The 20,452-nt window shown below is 33.5% G+C and overlaps 1 protein-coding gene across 22 annotated transcripts in view; it reads left to right on the forward strand.

The window, feature by feature from the left end:
• C2CD5 (C2 calcium dependent domain containing 5) overlaps positions 1-20,452 on the forward strand; it is a gene marked incomplete at both ends in the record, with an annotated part of 87,107 nt that overhangs the window by 41,828 nt on the left and 24,827 nt on the right. For 15 of the 22 annotated variants that reach the window (XM_084255232.1, XM_084255220.1, XM_084255233.1 and 12 more), the window contains 5 exons: positions 10,149-10,263; positions 13,063-13,158; positions 15,864-16,055; positions 17,057-17,243; positions 19,263-19,427. In XM_084255232.1, the coding sequence (XP_084111358.1) occupies positions 10,149-10,263; positions 13,063-13,158; positions 15,864-16,055; positions 17,057-17,243; positions 19,263-19,427 (755 nt within the window). Of the gene's footprint in view, positions 1-1,458; positions 1,525-10,148; positions 10,264-13,062; positions 13,159-15,863; positions 16,056-17,056; positions 17,244-19,262; positions 19,428-20,452 lie in introns of all 22 variants that reach the window. The other 7 variants (XM_084255225.1, XM_084255235.1, XM_084255229.1 and 4 more) reach the window with 1 other exon arrangement.

A 20,452-nucleotide genomic window follows, 5' to 3' on the forward strand; every position in this document is an offset into this window, starting at 1 on the left:
GATCAATTTAAGATCTTTTCTTCATTGTAGTATTTGTGTATTCTGCAGCAATTAATTGCCAATTTAGAATGATGCCTATTTCATTTGTTGAGACCTTGGAGGTTATGGTTATGCCACATTCCACGTCTTGTGTTTAGGAACTTGAAATGTTTGGAAAGTGCACAGTTGTACTGAATTGAGATGCCTGATGTTGACTGTGACCCAAGGCTAGTTACTGTGCTGCTCTGGACCACTGACTCAGATATTTTGATAGACCGTGTATGAGAACTCCAAGAATGGTTTCAGGAATATATTCAATTGTTGGCGATGTCTTCTGTTTATGGAAAACATTTTACTTTATTTCTTTGCTTCCATGTACTCTGAGAAGCTGTTGAGTCTAGGAGAACAAGTGAAGGTTATTTACATCAGTTTAAGTAGTAAACTGTTTTAAAATTGCATTAATTTTTACCAAAAAACTGCTGTTTGGGGAGTTTATTTTTCTTGCCAGTTATTTATAACTGTGTAAGAAATGTGAGAAACCAGGCCTAGGGATCCTTATTTTAATTACCAGCTCATCCATTCTCTTCTTCCCCTTTCATAGGCATAATTTTCACCTCACATGTAGCAATCTTCAGTTATTAATGGACTATTTATGAAAAGTTACAAAAGGTTATCAACATATACATAGAAATGTTTTCAGTTACCTATGAGTTATATTTTGCTTTATTTTCAATTAAGTAAAATTGATGATTTATTCTAATTACATTATTTTGACATAAATATCACATTCCTTGGATTGTTTTGTATTTGTATTATGCATTTAAAAGCAACATTTTCTCAAGAACATCATATTAACCTCCAGGTCCCTTAAGTATTTATGAAAAAATTTTGAATTTGTTGAAAGAAGCAGTGTTAACACAAAACTCTACATTAACATCTTCTGTGGTGAAGATGTGTTAACTTTTTGGCACTGAGTTACTGTGCTGACAGAAACTTACAATGAAGTGAAAGGAGTGTGCTAATATTCAAAGTGCTGTATTTATTTGCATTTCCAAATGAATCGTGCAGCTATTTTTTTTGACGGGTGAATATGGGAAATTTTCATTTCACACAAACATAGGAGGAAAAATTTTTATTTAAAACCATTACCACATGCTAACTATGGATTATTATTTTGGAGTTATTTATTTTAGAATTTCCTCCTTTGTTAAATATAAGCAAACAGGATCGTTATAGGGGAAAGTGGGTTGGTTTTAAAAGTCCAGGTAATTAATTTAATTAAACCTTAGTTAATGTTAGATTATGATAGCATGCTCCTTCTTCCCTTTCTATTTCTACATCTTATTAACTCTGCTGTCTATGTCTTTCCAGTTCCTGTCGAGTGGTGTTGTCAATTGTGTTCTTGTTGTAGTGTTTTTTGTTTTATTTCTACTATTCTGCATCTAAAACTGATCTACTAATTTGCTGTTTTGAACTCAGCCTTTGTCGGAATTATGGGTAACACAAGATCTTACAAACTGCTAGACTGGAATAGTTTCAATTCAGGTATTTTAATGGTCCTTCAGTACTACATATGCTGACAGAAATTATGGCAGCTCAGTGAAGTTTTTAGAAATGTTCCAGATTAAATAGATTTACTATCAATTCAATCATACAGGTATATTCTGCAATACACATGTTATAACTCTTGTAATTTCCATTGAGATGCAAAATATAAAGATGAGCTATCTAAAGTGAATTAATCAAAACCACAGCAATACTATAAATTACAAATGGCTTTTGTTAGGTTTGTACCTTTCAGAATGATGGCTTTAAATTATTTAGTATGTTTTTGTTTTGGACAGTTTTGTATCAGGTAAATGATACAGACATTAGCTTTGTAATTAATGAAATATTAATTGTTGTATATAAGTATAAATGACTAGCTTGATAATCTTAAAGTATACTTAAACTTTAATTTTGAATTGGATATATTTAATGTTCTATAAATACTTTAAAAGTCTAACTATTAACATTTTAATTTATAATCCCAGAAGTGTTCCAATTTTGGTAAGTAAGAACATTTTGTAGGATTAACCACTTCATTAGCTTTTTTCCTTTCCCTTTCATGCAAAAATATAATTTTTTAAAGTAATTTTACATATGAATATAGTTTGTACCTTAAACTAAATTAACTTTACAGCTGATGATGTGGTCTAGAGTCAAAGCCAATTATCTTTTTGATAAAGACATTTTCTCTTAATAATATAACTACCTAAATTTTTGTTAAGAAATAAATAATAGAACCATTTTGACTAAGTATCAGAAGCAAGTACTTTGCCTAAAGAATTTTTTCAGGGTCTTTTTTTTTGTATCAGAAATTATATCTATTTACACAATAACAGGTACATTAAGAGACTCAACATTTTAGATAATATCCCAAAATCTTTTCAATATTGTAAACTTTTTTTTGTTCTTAGGAGTCCAAGGTATAAGTTCTGATGTAAGTAATGCATGTTTGACTATGAAGTAAATCATGTTCATCTTGCAGATTTACCTAAATTCAGTCTAGTAAACAATCTGAACAGGTCCAACCTTTGCAGATTTAGACTGACATTAACTGGTAAATCTCTAGGGAAATTACCTACTCTCTATTCCTATCCAAGTTTTTGCCAGCATGTTATCTCATTGTTTCAAATTAAAATAATCATGTTTAATGTAATATTAATACTTCATAATTGATTTTCAGTAAGAAGTTAAAAATACCCTGCTGGGTCTATTTAATAAGAATATATCCTTAAAACACAGGCAGATTAGTGTAATGGGAGGAGACAAAGACTAGTAATGTAAGAAAAGGACGTTAAGACAGATAAGTTATTAATAATTTAAGTGATACCCAAGATGTTTAGTTTGAGATGTATGTTAGATGATAGAACAGTCTTGGAAAGTGGAAAAGACAAAAATTAAATCTTGTACATAATAAAGATTTTGTTCCATGTAAGCAGAGCTACAGAATTTGGCAAGGAGAAACATAGTTGAGGAAGCAGTATATCTTGCCATCATTTAAAAGAACATCAGGTATAAGGGCATGAAAAAAAAAGATGGAAATAAGTTAGAGAATATTGAAAGAGCCTAAGAGATGTTCTTAAAGTAATATGCTCAGGGTTGAGGTACTAGAGTTTTTCTGGTAACAGTTGGTACATTTTTAGATATCAGATTGATTTTGATATTATTAAGGAAAAACAATTTGGTGATTTTTTTTAAAAAAATGATATATTTGTTAAATATATTCAAATCACATGTATCCTCTGTAATTAGAGAATGTGTGGCCATTACCATAGAAAATCAAGAATTTTCCACAATTTGTAAAAAAAAGTATTGTTGATACAATTTTTGGTAATAATAGAAATTGTTCTTCCTTACTGATTTTCGTAGATTCTCTAATACCATGTATCATATGACGTTGCATCAATTCAACACAGTCTTCCAAGAGAAAAAGAGGAACACTACCACATTTGATATACTTATTAATTAATAAACATTCTTAATTGTGGAAAGATATAGGAAAATGTTTTATATCACACAGTAATAAAAAGATACAACATATTATATAAGCATTTATTGGAATTTGTCTTCTGCTATGCAATTTATTAGGTAACAGGTATGCAGACATTCTGGATCCCCTTTCACAAAGCTCATATTCTGGGAGGATAGAAAATTTTATAATTGGTTTACTGTGTGGTATGGTGCGATGCAAGACATAGAATTCAGAGGATGGTGTGATTAGCAAGGTAGCAGGGAAGCTGTAGTGGTAATTTTTGTACTCAGTTTTGAAGGCTATATAAGAGATTCTTATTTCAGACATTGTATTTGGAAATATGTTAATATCTATTTATCCTTTGAATGTAGTCCTGAAACTTCCAGCATTTGCAAAACAGGATTCCAGCCAGCAAATATCCTTTTGATGAGAATAGTTACTTCATAAATTTAGTAAGTCTTCTGCTACTGAGTACAGAAGATCTTGGTTATTTTAATTTTTTACCCTGTCCACCTTTACTGCTTTACCTTAATTTGTGTTAACTACTACAAGTGATAAAAATGTTTTTCAAAGAGTAGGAAGAGGGGAACTCGAGGTAGGCTTGCTAACAAATTTTGAGAAAGACAAGATGAATCTTGCTGCTGGGAAGAAGAGGGTTTAGCATTTGCAAATGTTGGGCATGGGAGGCTAGCAGCAGAGGGCAAAGGAGTAAGCCATGGCATATTTGCTTTAGATCGACTATGGGATGGAGAGTAGATTTAAAGACAGCGCATACTAGTTTATAGCACTAATCCTGACCAGATAGGTAACTTAGGATGTGACGAGAATAGGGGAGCTAGTATTGAGAGAACCCTTCCTCTGAGTCAGGCTCTCCTCTGTGTGCTTCATGGCAGTGGGTCACTTAATTCTTAGAACAGAACTCTGAGGTCGCCTCTGTTTTCATCCTGTCAGAGAGCAAAATGAAGCACTGTCATTTTCCCAAAGTATGATAAGTTTGGAAAGTGGCCGAGCCACAATTTTAACCTCACTTACTCTGACTTCAGGTCTTACGGGTCTTAACTGTAAATTTACAGAATAATTTGATCATAGAATTCACCAATTAGTAGATGTGGTAAAAAAGCAGGCTTTTGACAATTTTTAGCTGAGAACTATACAAACTAGGTTGTGACCAGGATGCTGTTGAGTTCTCTTTGGAAACTCAAATTCTTTGAAAGTGGAGTTGTAAAAATATTTTCAGAGTAAATTTTAGTAATCCTGGGCGTTGTTTCTCAAGTGGCTGTGATTTTTTTTTTTCCTGAGTTAAGCACTAAAAATATTTCTTAATACCTCACAATAGTTTTAAAATCAGTGTAGTTGAGGAAAGTGTTATTATTCTTTCTTTGTATACAGTTCATGTCAGTATAGTTTTTTTTTTTTTTTAGGAAGTGATACGAGGAAATAAGTAATTATGTAATATGGTTTGTAAAGTACTAGTTTGAAATTTCTAGACTTAAACAATATTTTTAAGAGTGAATGTTAAGTCTTGAGTTAGTAAACAGCTTATTTAAAATTTGATAACTTGTTTCTGAGGCTACTTTAAATTTTTTTTCCCTTAGTGTTTTGCAACAACTTAGATTTTAGGACAATTTTATTTAAACAGTTTCTCAATCTTAGAATAAATAGAGCTTTACCTAGTGATAAGGCAAGCTGTAGATTTAGTATTCTGAATTTAGAAGTTTTACTCTTTTTCTGTCAGTCATCAGTTACAGTTTAGATAACTGCACCTTATTTTGAGGGCAATAGTTAAAACCTAAAAATTTAAGTATAATAGTCACTTTAAAAATACTTAATTTTAGCAAAATATGAATTGGCTGATATGTAAGAAAATACTTATGGGGTATACATATCAGTCTGCTCATTTAAACCGCCTCCCCCACCAATTCCAATTAAAAAATTCTTATTCAGTGGACATTCATTGGAATACCTTCCAATGATGTTGAGGGCTGGGGACGCCATTGTTCAGCCAGCTGACATCTTGATTACACACCCAGTTCAGGCTATTTCTTATGCTACTCTTCTGTGTGTTTGCATGCATGCGTGCATGTAGTTAAATGGAGATAGGCTTTCCTGAACTTGAATTCTCCTGGTGATCTCAGCAATTACTCTTTTTATTATACTTGAGAGGTACTCATGAGTAGTTATGCAAAAAACTAAGACTAATGTAGGTAAACAACTTTTGGTTTTCAGTATTTTAATAAGTTTTCAGAGGTAGAGTTCAAGAACGTGTAAACAGCATGTATGGTATGCAAGTTTTTTCATATGTAGCAGGACTATATAAGTTTCTCTTTGTAATGCAAGTGAATATTCATTACTCATCATTTTTTACTATCTGTAGAAAAAGACCAGACAAGTAATCTATTTCTTAATTGTGAAATTTTACTCTTTATAAATCTATATATATATAATGTGACCAAATATTCTTTACATTATAATGTACATTGCATGTAATGTAACATGTAAATACAATATATAATTTTCCTTTTAAATAGTGTAACTGGCACCCAGCTACATTATATAAATAAAAAGTGCAATTTCACAATTAAGGAGTAAGTGACTGACTTTTTTTTACAGATAGTAAAGACTCCAGTTTGGTCCAATATAGATTATATCCTGTCCACCATCCCAGGTTGCTTCATCATGGTGTTTGCTCTGAACTTGCAAATTACTTCCTCTCTGTGACACTCTTCTTTCTATTCTGAACTGTATCCCCACCCAGGTTGAGATTGTCTACTCCCCTAAACCCAAAAATCTCCAATTTCTGCTTCATTTGGGAAAATTTATCTTCTTCAAAAGGTGGTTTTCATTTGAAATATTACTTTTAGGTATTTGAAAACATGGCTCTTCATGCTGTGCATTAACAAAATGGATTCTCATTGTTTTAAAACTTTTATTTGATCCTACCTATACTTTATTTCCTTTTGTTCATTTAAAAATTAGGTTGAATACTGCCCATTCTTTTTTTCCCCCACTCATCCAGATCAAAAGATTCTCTAGGGGTCAGTTATTTCTCTCAGAGCTTTGTAAAAATAGGTAATAACCTTTAGGTAATCAGTGTTTCTTAGAAGTGTCTGCCTAAAACCTCAAAAGGTTTGATTTTCATAAAGGATTGAGTTCATTTCTTCACTTTCTGAGATATAAACTACTTCTGTCACTTTAGGAATCTTTACCACTTTACCTGCATTTCAGAAACAAGATAAAATGCTAAAAAGATGGCAAGATATCAAGCTATGGCCATGATCTAGAAAAGGAATAGTAGTAAAATGGATTGTGATGTCAACCCAAGTGTGCAGACTTTACCCCTAAGAAATATCAGAGAGGTACTTGTATAGATATCAGTTCATGCTTATAACTAGGAAGATTTATTCAAAGATTTGTGATATTATCTATGAAGAGTTCTGACCCATAAAAAAGAACATAAATAGTATAGATATAATGTGTGTAGTGATGAAATTTTTATTATCTCCTAAAAAAGATTTTTTTAAAATAATTATAAATAATTCTATATATTATTGGAAGGTGCATGGTATTTGAGGTGAAGATTTTTTTTTTGATATCTCTGAAATGTTTATTAATTGTGACCTTCACATCTCAGCTGTATATAAATGACTAAATTGTGTCCACTTTCATGGATGGCCAGGATTAGTGCCAAACATTTTGAACTAGACTCTTTATTTTGCCTTTGAGATAAGTTTGGTAGTTCCTCATTCTCTTTTTGTAGAACAAATAACCAAATTTACTAGGTTATTTCCTATAAGGATGTAGTTGGCCTTAAAATTCCATTATAGGGATTAAATACTGTGCTATTTTTGAATTTTCAGTTGTATTAAATTAGGCTGAATCATAATTACTACTTGAATATTCTCTGACTCATCTCTTGCATAAGTATAATGCTGACTTTAAAGATAATTTTTCTTAAACATTAAATAATTGATTAATCTTTATTTTAAACAACCCCTAAATTTAATAGCCAAAAAATTCATCTTTTGGCTTCTGGCTTACAGTTGTAGATGATTGTTAATCCAATTACTAGTTTGTGACTAACTGCTCCCTACTGTATGCTTGCCTTGCTTTCACCTAGAATCCAGGGCCATTACTTTCTGTAACCATTTCAGTGAGCTGCCATAGTTTTCAGTCTGTACTGTCACTTGATCCAAGCATGCGCCACGATACCCACTGTTTCTGGCTCCTGTCTGCTGAATCTGCTTTGCAAAATCCTTTGTTCTTTGAGCTTTTGCTTCAGCCAAAAACCAAATTTAAGAAATTCTTTGGAGTGTGGACATATGCCATTTGCTTCCTTAGCTCCCATGTTACGTAGCTCTTTATCTTTGATTCAACTTGTAAATACTTTAAGTCCAACAACGGCATCCCATGTGCAACTGTGTGGCTCATTGTCAAAATAAAGGCTGCTTGTGAACTTGTCAGAAGAATATGAATGCTCCACTTGCGCTGCATTCAGCTTTTTGTTTTTATGTTTTTTTTTTAAATCAGCCACTTATTCTTTCATAGTGTTTGGTTTTATTATCTGATTTTATGTGTTACATCAAGGTAAGTTTGACATAAATAAACTTTGTATTTTATGTGGTTACATGTATTTCATAGTAATTATTATTACATACTTTCCCATTTAGACATGCTGGCCATTTGTAAATATATTTTGAGCTAAAAATAAGTAGCTTCCTTCATTTTTCATTAATTTATAAAACAGTATAATGGATTACTTTCTGTGAATTTTATTTTTAAAAAAGAAAAGTATCATGTAATACTTGTGGCACAGATGTAGGAAAGCCTAATGTGAGAAGATCTATTTTTATAAAAATGTAGCATACAACTACTTGTGTTAGCAAATAGTACTTTAAACCCAGAATGGTTTAAAAAGCAAGTAACAGGTTTCTAGTGCTTTTAAGAAAGTTAGACTTTGAATTTTATTCCTTTTTTTTTCCTTCTGGAAAATAATTATTTTCTAAACTGAGAATTTTTAATTATTATTTGTAATGTTTATTTTTGAAGACTCCTAAATAGTTTGATAGGTTAGAGCAACTACTAGTAGTTTTTTCTTATGATCTACAAAGTCACTTTAGGGAATGGATTTGAAAGTGTATTTGTGCTGTTAATGTATATATTTGAATGAGGGATATGCAGAAATTTTTTAACACTTAGTGTGTTTGCAGAACAGGGCCACCAAATTGTCTCTCACATTTCTTAATTCATAAGATTGACTGCTAACACTGTGTTGTAGTCTTTCTATTTCTTTTCCTTCATTTTTATCTCATACTTTGATCTTTTCCTCAGTTTCCTGGAGTCTGCATTTCTTTCTTTTCTTCTGAAAGAAGGCGTTAGGGTAGCTCTCTCTTGGATCCAAAAATGTAATTCAAGAAATGGCTGGCATCATTTGTAGTTCTGACTTTTATCTCCTCATTTCTCCCTTTTTTCCTCCCTGTGGAGGAAACAAAATAGCACCATAGGAATATGAGCTATATCAGCCCCTTTAACCTTTCCTTACTTTGCTGTCTTCATATTTTACTAGTGAGTATAATACTACTTATTTTACTTATTTTGAAAAGCATTTTGAAAACTGGATATATGCTGCAATTCAAAAATAGAAAGTTTTTGGATTGTTTGATTTCTAATTTTAAGAGTGCTTTTTAGGTGGAAAATTTACAATAGGCGCTTAGCATCCTATTTAGAGTTGATTTAAACTTTGTCTATTTCAAAAATTGTCTCCAGTGGAATTGGCATAAAAAGAAACAAATTAAGATATGCTGATTATAGACTTTCTGTTTTTATCATCTTTGCACATAAAATGTTACTGTAATTTGCAGCTGCTGTTCACCATTAGTTTGCAGCTCAACGCAAGTGATCAGGAAGTATGTGTGACAGATGTTCCACTTATAATGCTCCATTATAAGCAATATTGGGCTCCCCTTTGGTAATAAGATACTATTCTGTGGTTGTAAGGCATTTTCTTAATTATGGAGTTTATAGTATTCCATCTGAAATTTTTCCTTATGTAATGACATAATTTGATTTCTTCAATGTATTTGTTTCCTTTATTTAAACTACCTAGTACCTTTATTTCTTGCCTCTCTTTTAGAACCCACATCTTGTGGACTGGTGACTACAGATGGCATTCTCTCTTTAACACAGTATAATCTTTGTCTTGGAGATAATCCAGAGTCTAGTGGGTTGTAAAATAGAGACCATGAAATGAAATCTGAATTTAAATGAAATTTATGGATATGAGTGAACATAAGGTGTTCACTCACTGAGGTGACACATAGGATCTTCTCTCAGTTTAAGATTAGGATCTGGGAACTCTGGGTCTCCATTTTAAGTTGTAGCCAATAAAATACATTCCTATAGATGCCCCTTAAAGTAATAATGCAAACAAGACTAGATTGTTTTCTAGCAATCAAGTTTAAAATGTTAAATTTTGTGAGAAGTAGCATTAAATAAAATGTCAATAAGATTTTTGAGAAATAACATTTTAAAGATTAAAGTTTTAAAATCTGTGTGGGACACTATTTTGTCTTCCAGAGTACATTTATTTTAAACATTTCTTGTTATATAGACAATATGTGTTGAGTAGTGAACTGATTTAAAATTTATTTTTCAGATGAACCAGAAACTCGCGATGCATGGTGGGCAGAAATCAGACAAGAAATAAAATCACATGCTAAAGCATTAGGCTGTCATGCTGTAGTGGGCTACAGTGAATCAACTAGCATCTGGTAAATGATAATAATGACTTGATTTTCTAGATGCTGTAACTTACAGATTGCCATCTGAAAGGGGGAAAACTTTCTGCAGATATGATATGGAGAAAAACGGGATAGTGGAGTGCTCCAGGAAGAGGGGGCTTTGGAGTTTGTTAGGCCCAAGTTCATGTGCCACTTTTGCACTTAATTGTTCTGCAACTTTGGGAAGGTTACTCTACTCTTCTGAGTTTCCATTTATACATTGAAATTGAGATCATACCACCTATCAGTTAAGGTTATTGAAGGATTAAAATAAGAATGTAATTCTGCCACATAGCAAGTAGTAACCGTAGGCCCACTCTACTCCAGTTTATTACTCTTCTCATTCCACTGGGGTCTTTGGAATGCTTGATCTGTATTGTAAATTAACTCTCATATGTCTTTTAAGTTCATCCCTAAACTCATTTTGCTTTTTACTAACTGTAACTTAACTTTCTCCTGCCAACAAATTATGTTACTAACTCTGCCACGTTAAGGAAGAACTTGTATTCTCTTAGCTTTTATCCATGCCTTTAAAGTCCATGCCATTCCACAGATCAGACTTTTCTTCCTCCAAAACAGTCTCCTGCCTTCCTTACTTAGCTCTCTGTGATCTCCTGCAGTCTTTGTTGGTTGTCTTTGTTCTGACAGCCTGACATTGAACTTTTTCATCCTCAAGGCCTATATTCTTACTTGACTTTCAACCATACTTCACACCTAAATATTATTTGTAACTACCTTGTTTAAAATTTCAAACTATGAAATTTCACTCTTGAATCACAACTTAATAATTTTTCTACCATTACATTTATTCTTGTACCTACTTTGATCCTTCTCTTAACTAAGAGTTTTTCCTTTCCTCACTCTGGTTCTGACTTGCTCTCTGCTATCCTTTAACCCAGCTATCAGCTCTTCCAAAAGTTTGTAATAGGTATCATCTAGAAACTCTTTGACCTTCTGCTTTCTTGTTTTCCCACCTTCTAGGATAATTTTTACAGCCAACTAGTATGTGTATAATTCTCTTGTGCTTCTGGCAAGATCATTGTTTGAGAAAAATGATTATAGAAATGTTAACATTACAGACCATGCTACTTCATCTTCCGAGGGTCCTTTCTTTTCCTTTGTGCACGGTGTATTAAACACTTGAATTGTTCTAGTCCCATGGTAAGCTGGTCTACTCTTGTTAAACTGCTTTCTTATGCTTATCCTGTCTTACTTCCCTAGCAGTCTTGCCTTATTTTTGGATTTAGAGTTGTACACTTTCATATCTAGTGACAGAATTTTATTTTTTCTCTTTTTATTAATCAATTGATTATTTTTTCTTTCATAGTCCTCATAGTTCTCCCACCATCATATCACCCATGAAACACCGCCATATTCCCTTGTGCGCTTCCCTCCTGTTTTGAGCCCCCTTCTCCCTCTGCTGCTATATGCCTCAGATCTGTGGTCAGCTTGTAACACTGTTTTAAAAGACAGTTGTCTCTCTGAGGGGAGAAACCAATTAATGTATAAAAATGAACAATGATGCAAGAAAATTAAAAAAAAATAAATTAAATTTAAAAATAAATAAAAGACAATCCTTACCATCAAATTCACATTCACTGGAGAGTTAGGAAATATATAGCAATGTCCCAGATGCTTTGGGGAGTCCCACAGGACTGGAAATTGGAAGTAGGATTGGAAGAAAGTATCAGTGAAATAGCTGATGCTTGAATTGAATCTTGGTGCACGAGTGTGAATTATTTAAAATAAGAGTGAACGCATAGGGAGAAGGCTCAGTAAGGCTCAGTTTTTAAAGAATAACTTGTGAAAGAGGCCAGAGGTGAGATTCACTGTGCCTGGAGGTAGGTCACATTTTTGTGAGGCATTTATAGAAATGAGTCCTATTAATTTACTTAGAAGTTTTAATTCATCAGATGCAAGCTTCTTTTTCCTTTAGCTCTCAAAAAAATCTTTGTATTTTAATCCCATTTTACTAATTTTTTTCTAACCCCTTTCATTGTTACTGGATTGAACTTGAAATGCACTTCTGCTCTTCTGGAACTTGGATTCAGATACCTCCTTGGCTCCAGGTTTTCTTCCTGTCTTCTCACTGTTCCCTTACAGAGCAAGTGACCATTTCTCTCAGTATTTCTTAGGTTTCTGGTATACTTATACTTTGTTTTCTGTGTTTAGTCACTTATGCTATCATTTCCTCATTTTCTATGATCCCATTCAGTAATAGTTTTGATTAATGACTTCTATAGCCTTCAAGTTGGGGGAAATGTAATAAAGAGTTTCAAAGAATTCTTTTGAAAATTGGTTTTTATCATATAAAAATGTAGTTTTAACTCTAGTGTATTTTGGATTTTTTAAACACTTACTAAGTTTAAATTAAGCTATAGCAATACAGATATTTATATAGCTTTAATTTTAGAATAATTTTCATAAAATTTAATAAGCATTCGAAGTGTTCTTTATTACTCTACAATAGATCATTGCTGAATTCAACAATATATTTGATTAACACTTATTTTTAAATATCCTAATCTTTCAGCTTTACCACATTTTAAAGCAATCTATTGTGAATATATTATACTTAGCCTTTTAATTACAGTTTTTAATAAAGAATGCTTGCCCTCTATTTTAATAGCAGAGCATTACTGCTATTTTCTAACCTAGGTTAAGGGAGTAATCCTGTAATATTTAGTATAGTAAAACTTGAACTTAAATCATGAGCTTTATTATCACTTTGATATTTAGCATTTTTACAGTGAGACTAACAATGTGAACTTGTGTTTTTTTCTCTCCTAGTGAAGAGGTCTGTATTTTATCTGCATCCGGCACGGCAGCTGTACTGAACCCTAGATTTCTGCAGGATGGCACCGTGGAGGGCTGTTTGGAACAGAGGTGGTCATGGCAGCCGGGGTTATTTTCCATTAGGGCAGAGAAAGGAGAGGTGGACTTTGTTCCCTTAGAACCAGGGTGGTTTTTCTCTGTGAGGGTGGGTAACAGTGGTACAGTTAATAATCAGGACCAGACACTTTACTGAACTTTAACTGACCTATAGCAACAAAGAAGTCTTGGATTCTGCACTTTATTGCATGTTTTATTTTTTTCAGTGTCTTGATAAGTGTCATATATAACTATGACATAAATAACTACCGAATGAAGAATTTCAAGTATACAGTTTTTAGTTTGGCACAGTAGAGAAGTAATTTATTTTATTTGACTTTTCCTTTCCTTTTGTCTCACCTCCAAAACAGAAAAAGGTCGTGAAAAATTTTTACAAAGAAAATTCTTAATTTAGTAAAATAAAGCAATGTATTTTACCAAAATTATATATAAAAGCTTTATAAACAGTGAAGTATGGCTGTAATACATGTAATAGTGAAGTGAAAGCTCTGGATGGAATGAGATTGCTTTTCAGTTTATTTTATTCATGGTCTCTTTAATCTGCTTTTCACAAGTAGATGAAGTATCAGAATGGATGGATGGATGGAGAGAGAAAATGAGTAGTTTCGTATCACAGTCTACCTGGATAATGTAAATTTTAATTGTCCCTTATCCCCCAGTGTACATACTTGCTTTTTCCCCAGTATTTACTACATTAGTATTTAATAAGGAAAAAAGCGAAGACATTCTTTGTCAGACCAGATATACTAGACATTTGCAAGTCTTTATATAATAAAAAAGATTTTTTCAGTTTGGGAGGCAAACAGAAGATATTGGTCAGTTTCTTCTTCTGGTGGTATTAAAAGTGAACTTTGACCTATTATATTCGAAGACATTAAAATCATAAATAGGAAGGTGAAGGTGGTCGATTTTGAAGTATATTAAACAACTGGAATATTCTATCGAGAAAACTGACTTCTCCAGTGAGTTGTCCTAGTGCAGCAGGAGAGTTCTTTCACAGTTGATTTCATTCTTGAGCACAGAGAAGCCAATGTAGCAGTGACCTGTCCCAAGCAACATGCTTTTTTTTTTCTTTGTACTGTGACTTGCATAGATACAGTGAATTCTTTGATGTGGCTCTCCAGAGTAACAGATGCCATCTGTTTGTAAAAGACAAAAACCCCTTTTTTTCTGCTAACGAAGTACTAGGGTTTCCTTGAGAAAACTTGAAAATTATGAGAGTAGAAGAGGAAAATTCGCTGTGATATCACTATTCAGAGAGTCCCATTTGTACATTGCAAATTTCAAATGCTTTCAAAAATGCCATTTTATTTTTTATTTCTTAACAAGTTACACCACTTAAGTTCAAATTTGTGTCAGTTGTTTAGTTAAAAACTGCTCCAGTTCTCATCCTTTTGTGACCCCTCATAATACTTGGGCTTTGGATTCAAATTGAAATTAAAAGATGAAGTCTGCTGCTCAGTTCTTAGTATGACTGAGCAAGTTGCTTAGCATCTCAGGTAGGTTTCAGGCAAAGTAGAATAATTCTTGTCACTGTCTGCTGGGCATTCCTTTTCTTCCTTAATTTTAAAAAATAAAAGGAATCTTTGTAGATAGATACTGTTATTCCTGTTTCATAGAGGTAGCTCTGAGAAGTTAAATGATTTGCTCAGGCTCGCACAAATTCACTCAGATCTGCTGATTTCCCCATTTCTTCTAATACAGAGAATGCCATCTCAGCAATAAAAGAATAATATCTGGCAGTAATTTGAGTTAGAGAGTTAGTGTGTAAATTCAGTGAAATAATGTATGTGCAGAATCTGCAGAAAGCCTTGCTTCTAGGCTTCCAGGAAGGTGTCCTGTGAGTTTCCTTTCCCTTTTTGAAAAAAATGTGTATGCTTGGCAAGTTCCAACTTCTAAAGGACTACTTTATTAGACTACTACTAAAGAACTACTTACTAGAAAGAACTGAGAAACCATGTTTTTTCCAGAGCCCCAGAAGATGGTTTGTATGAGAGTCTGGATTTCTGCATGTAGCTTCTCTCTGTTTCCATTCCTGTTCTCCTAGTTTCCTTTAATTAAATGAATGAAAAAATAATCATTCTAAAATGAATTTATAAATAGCATGTTACAACAAACATTTACAGTGACTAAGAGGCATGTGGTTTATATATATGTTGTTTATGAAACACAGGTGTTTGGTTTCTCAGAAATGTTCAAACAGTCTTTGGAGATTATACAGAGTATAGATCTGTCTATTTTTCATGTACTTTTTTTCTTTGTAGATATATTTGTTTATAATCTTAATGTTTTTTCAAATTGGTAGATTGGCTAAAGTTTTTGCTTAGGAAATTTTTTATGATTGTATTTGTCTTATATTTTCTAGCCAGTAGGGAGATAAACCTTTACTATCCAACCACTTGTTTTTGTGTTGAATACCAAAGTGAAAACCTTGGGATAATAGTTTTTGTTAGGTGATAAGTCATCAAACATATGCATTGATGCAAAATGATTTTATAATTGTATAAGCTTTTCCTCTCAAAAGAAAGTATATGGTTCTGATTTCATAGTCATTACTAATTCTTTTTGGTCACGTTGGTACTCTTATCTACTGTGGAGGAAAGTGTGGTGTAGTTTGTATGCAAGTACTATATATGTAATGTATGTTTTTGAAACATTTTCAAAAAGCCTTAACATTTTTTCTCAATGTATTCAAATAGGCTAGAAGAAAATCTGCCTGCAGGCTGTGGGTTCTGCCATATACCATATGATGAACTGAATATGCCATTTCCAGCTCATCTCACCTATTGCTATAACTGCAGGAAACAAAAAGTCCCTGATGTTCTCTTTACCACAATAGACCTCCCAGTAGATGCCACAGTTATTGGGAAAGGTTGTCTTATTCAGGCCAGGTATGTTTGTGGAAACAATATTTGGGGTCCCTGAAAGAGTATGGGGTATGACTGGAAATAGCCCTTTATTTCCAAATATCTATCTGTTTCCTAGCTGCATGTCTTGGGCAGGATGGGCAATTCTGTGTGCCTTGTATTTTATCATAAGTGAAATCGGGAAGAAAAATACTATCTTTATAAAATGCTAAGTTTAAATGCAAAAGCAGTTTAAACATTTAAGCATTTAAGTTTTGTACAAGTGTTTATTACCACAGAGATAATTAGCTTCTTGAAAGCGAGGGATGTGACTCAGTATGCTTGAATGGTATTACACCCTCATCATTAAAGTATAGACTTTTGGAGACTTAGTTTATTGTAGGGCCCTTTTGTGTAGTCCTTGAAGTTACAAAGTGGGAAATTCAAATTTATTAGATTTTTCAATACCCCCAAAACAAAATAGTTTTTTATGATTCCATGCAGTTATGAAACCTACATTCTCTGGTAATTTTGGTCAATATTTATTTCATTTCTAAGAGTTTGAGGTTTTTTTTAAGATTTATTTATGCACACAAGAGCTAGGGTGTAGGCCAGAGATGTTGGGGGGGGGTGGTGAGAGGATTCACCAGAGACAAAATGGGGAGCAGAACTGGCAAAATGACAGAAATACACTGCTGAGGAGAGCAGTGGGTAAGACAGAAGAGGTCTGCTGCACCTTGTGGGCTAGCTCCCTGGCCAGGGATCAAACTCGTGCTTCAGTGGCTGCTGATTGTTTCATAATGCTGAGACTTAACCCTTTGCACCACCACGAAGGCCCTGAGATTTTTTTCTTTTTGTTTATTGAACTGTGACTTTTAGCAGAAGCCTGTATAATGAATAGGTGATGGAAAAGATTATATGATATAACTTAATAAACTCATTTGAAACAATTAAATATTGTCTCACTTTAAGAAAGTTCTAAATATTGGACATTTCTTAAGGTATATCAAGAATACCATTCTCTTACTAAATTACTTTCATTACAGGTTATGTCGCTTAAAAAAGAAAGCACAGGCAGAAGCAAATGCCACAGCTATCAGTAATTTGTTACCATTTATGGAATATGAAGTGCATACTCAGCTAATGAATAAACTAAAACTCAAAGGAATGAATGCATTATTTGGACTCAGAATTCAGATCACAGTGGGTGAAAATATGTTAATGGGCTTAGCGGTAAGTTTAGATGTTTTGGTTTTGTTTTGTGATTTTTGCAATGTAGATTTTATATAAGAGCAAATGTGTAAATTTCTGTATGTAGGGGATAATTGTATGGTGATGATAAACTGATTAGGTATCACAGTTTCTTATCAAAAGAGAATTCTGATGATTAAAGGAAGTAATATGATTTTAATTAAAATAGTTAATATTTACATTAATTTGGGGGAAAAGGTGTTTATTGTTGATTGGTTGAACACTCTCCTGCTTAATAGTGAAAATGTAACATTAATATGCAATTTGGGCTGAATACAAGGTTAGTTATTAATGCATGTCTGTAGGAACTAAGAACTTATTCAAAGGCTTATAATATGTTGTGCCAGCTGTAGCAAACTCTTAGGCTGTTTGAGCCCCAGATAATAGTCAGTTATCTGGTATAATCCTTCACTGCTGCTTTCCTGATTCTTACTCATCTTTCCCTTCTTGGTCATCAGTGATGCTCATGGCACTGTGTTTTTACTTGTGCACTTAAATCTCAAAGTCTCTAGAGTAGCTTCCATGATGGCTAATCTCTGCTGAGTGGCACTGTGCTGCTCCACAGGAATGTGCATTATCTTTGCTTTACAAGAGGAGAAAAGGATGCTGTAATAGGTTGAGAGTTGTCCGAAGCAATACAGTTACATTTTTCAAACTGGTTTTTCTGGCCCAGGCCTATCTGTTTCCAGAGGTTTTGTGTTCTTGCCCATTCTGAACTGGTTGTCTCATTAATGAATGCAGTTCAGGAGAGTGCAGTAGGCACGGAGGTCATGCCTAGTCTGGGGCATGATGCAGGATGGACACTAATCACAAACAGGAGAGCTCTTGGAGAGCAGTTCCATATACTGCACAGACTTCATCATAGTGTCAGATTCCTTTTAGGATGGACTTTAGCAAAACTGGCAAGTGATAATTTAAAAATATGAAAATGTAAAATATCCAGAGTTAAAAAACTTGTTTTCTCTTTTCCCCATTTCACTTTTGATGTTAATAATTTGATATCTATATTTCTATATATTTTTTGCTTTGCTATATAAACATGTCAGCATACATGCACATAGGTATGTATATGTGTGTGTATATATATATATATATATATATATATATATACACACACACACACATACCCACACATGCACATATTATCTTGGTTTGCATTTCCCTTAATCATTTCCCAGTACTGATGGTATGCAGTACTGTAGTCATTTAATAATAATACTAATAACCATTTAATTAAATATTTAAATCTGACTCAAGTAAAGTTTTCATCTTAGTAATTATGGGGGTGGGCTGGTGTAGTGTAAAATTTGTGGATTCAGAGTGAGAAGCAGATTCAGATCTCTTCTTGCACATTTGTTGACTGTGATCTTGAGTGAATTTCTTATCCTTTCTGGATTTCACATTGCTTTGTAAATGTTTCCCCTTACTTTGCCACTTAAAAGGTAGATTATATATTTATTCATGAAAAGCTTACTTTTTAGAAACTATTTTTTTCAATAAATTTATTTTTTACAATCATAAGGTAAAAAGTTTGAAAGTTTGCTACTGTCCCTTACCTGCCAGGGTCTGTACCAGAAGCAGCCAACCTTTTTCTGCCTTCCCACATATATCCTGTGCATACACTGATGCTGAGGAACTTTTCCCTGCAGGGCTCCTCCTCCTAGTATTCCCAAATGTGAAAACTTAATGACTTTTTTTTTTTTGCATAGAAGACCTGGGGTGTAGGCCAGAGGTGCAGGGGGTGGGGAGTGAGAGGATTCACCAGAGACAGAGTGGGGAGCAGAACAGGCTGATTTACAGAAATACACTGCTACGGGGAGCAACGGGCGAGACAGGAGAGGTCTGCTGTGCCATGTGGGTTGCTCCCTGGCCGGGGATCCAACTCAAGCCAGGCCATAGTGGTGATAGCACTGAGACTTAACCCTTAGGTCACCAAGGAAACCCAATAACCATTATTCTTTAGATTTTTTTTTCTGATTTCTTCTCCATTATGTTTACAAGTCGGCCACAGGTGTATACTTAGCAGCTTTACCAATGCCTGGTGGTATTCAGATTGCCGGAAAGACTCCTAATGATGGCTCATATGAACAGCATATTTCTCATATGCAAAAGAAGATCAATGACACGATTGCTAAGAACAAAGAGTTATATGAAATCAATCCTCCAGTAAGTAAAATACATCTACACTGTGGATACATTAAGTTGTTGTTTAGTTATTACTTTATTTTTAGATGATCTTTTTTGAACATAAAACATTTTTTTATTTAGATGGGCTCTCCTCATGATTCATCCTTTCACTGCTCTTTATATCTTGGCTCAGCTGTCTCCTTCTTAGGGGGAACAGCCCTTATTATAATTCTGCTGTCAACTTTTGATACATTCTATCTGCCTAAGTGTTTTATTGTTTTCTGTTACTCATATCTGTGTATCTCTGTTTGTAGTTTTGAATTTTGTCTATTGCTTGTTACTCTCAGTAGAATAAAGCCCCACCAGGATTGTCTTCCTAGTGCCTCGGGCATTTTTTCCTGGTAGTAGCCTCTCAATCCTCATTGAATGACTAGAATGGTCTAAATTTTTTTTTGGAAAAAGGATTGCTTATCTACAGTAAAAATGTGAAAAAAATACAGTTTTCCAGTTTTAGCTTCTTATAATTTTCCTACCAGTTATTTCCATGGTCCATCTTCTCATCAAAGTGGAGTAGCTCTCCCAGTGCTACCTGCTCTACTGAAGCCTGATGGCCACAGTGTGAAGGCAGTGAGAGTGCCGCTGGTCTTAGAGGGAAGCTGTTTGTTTTTATGAGTCTCTGATAATTAAATGCTTCAGTAAAATGAAAGTGGCCAACATTAGTAACATTTTTATTAGAATTTAATTTTATGTATATAGTGAATTTTGGTTGGTCTTCTAGAATAGTGTGCAGCTGAATTCTAGCTTCAGATTCACTACTTTCTAGAAAAGTTGTTAAACTAGGAGGAATTTTAAAGTTTTTAGCTAGAGCTGTGCTATTCCATGTGATAGATACTGGCTGTGTGTGGTTGTTGAGCACGTGATGTGTGGCTGATCTAAATTGAGATGTGTCATAAGTTTAAGATATACAGTGGATTTTGAAAGCTTAGTACAAAAAGGAAAGTGAAATACCTCATGAATGTGTTTTTGGATAGATAGCATGTTGAAAATGGATATATTGAGTTTAA

Source organism: Talpa europaea, assembly GCF_964194135.1.
Source record: "Talpa europaea genome assembly, chromosome: 15".
Taxonomy (NCBI): domain Eukaryota; kingdom Metazoa; phylum Chordata; class Mammalia; order Eulipotyphla; family Talpidae; genus Talpa; species Talpa europaea.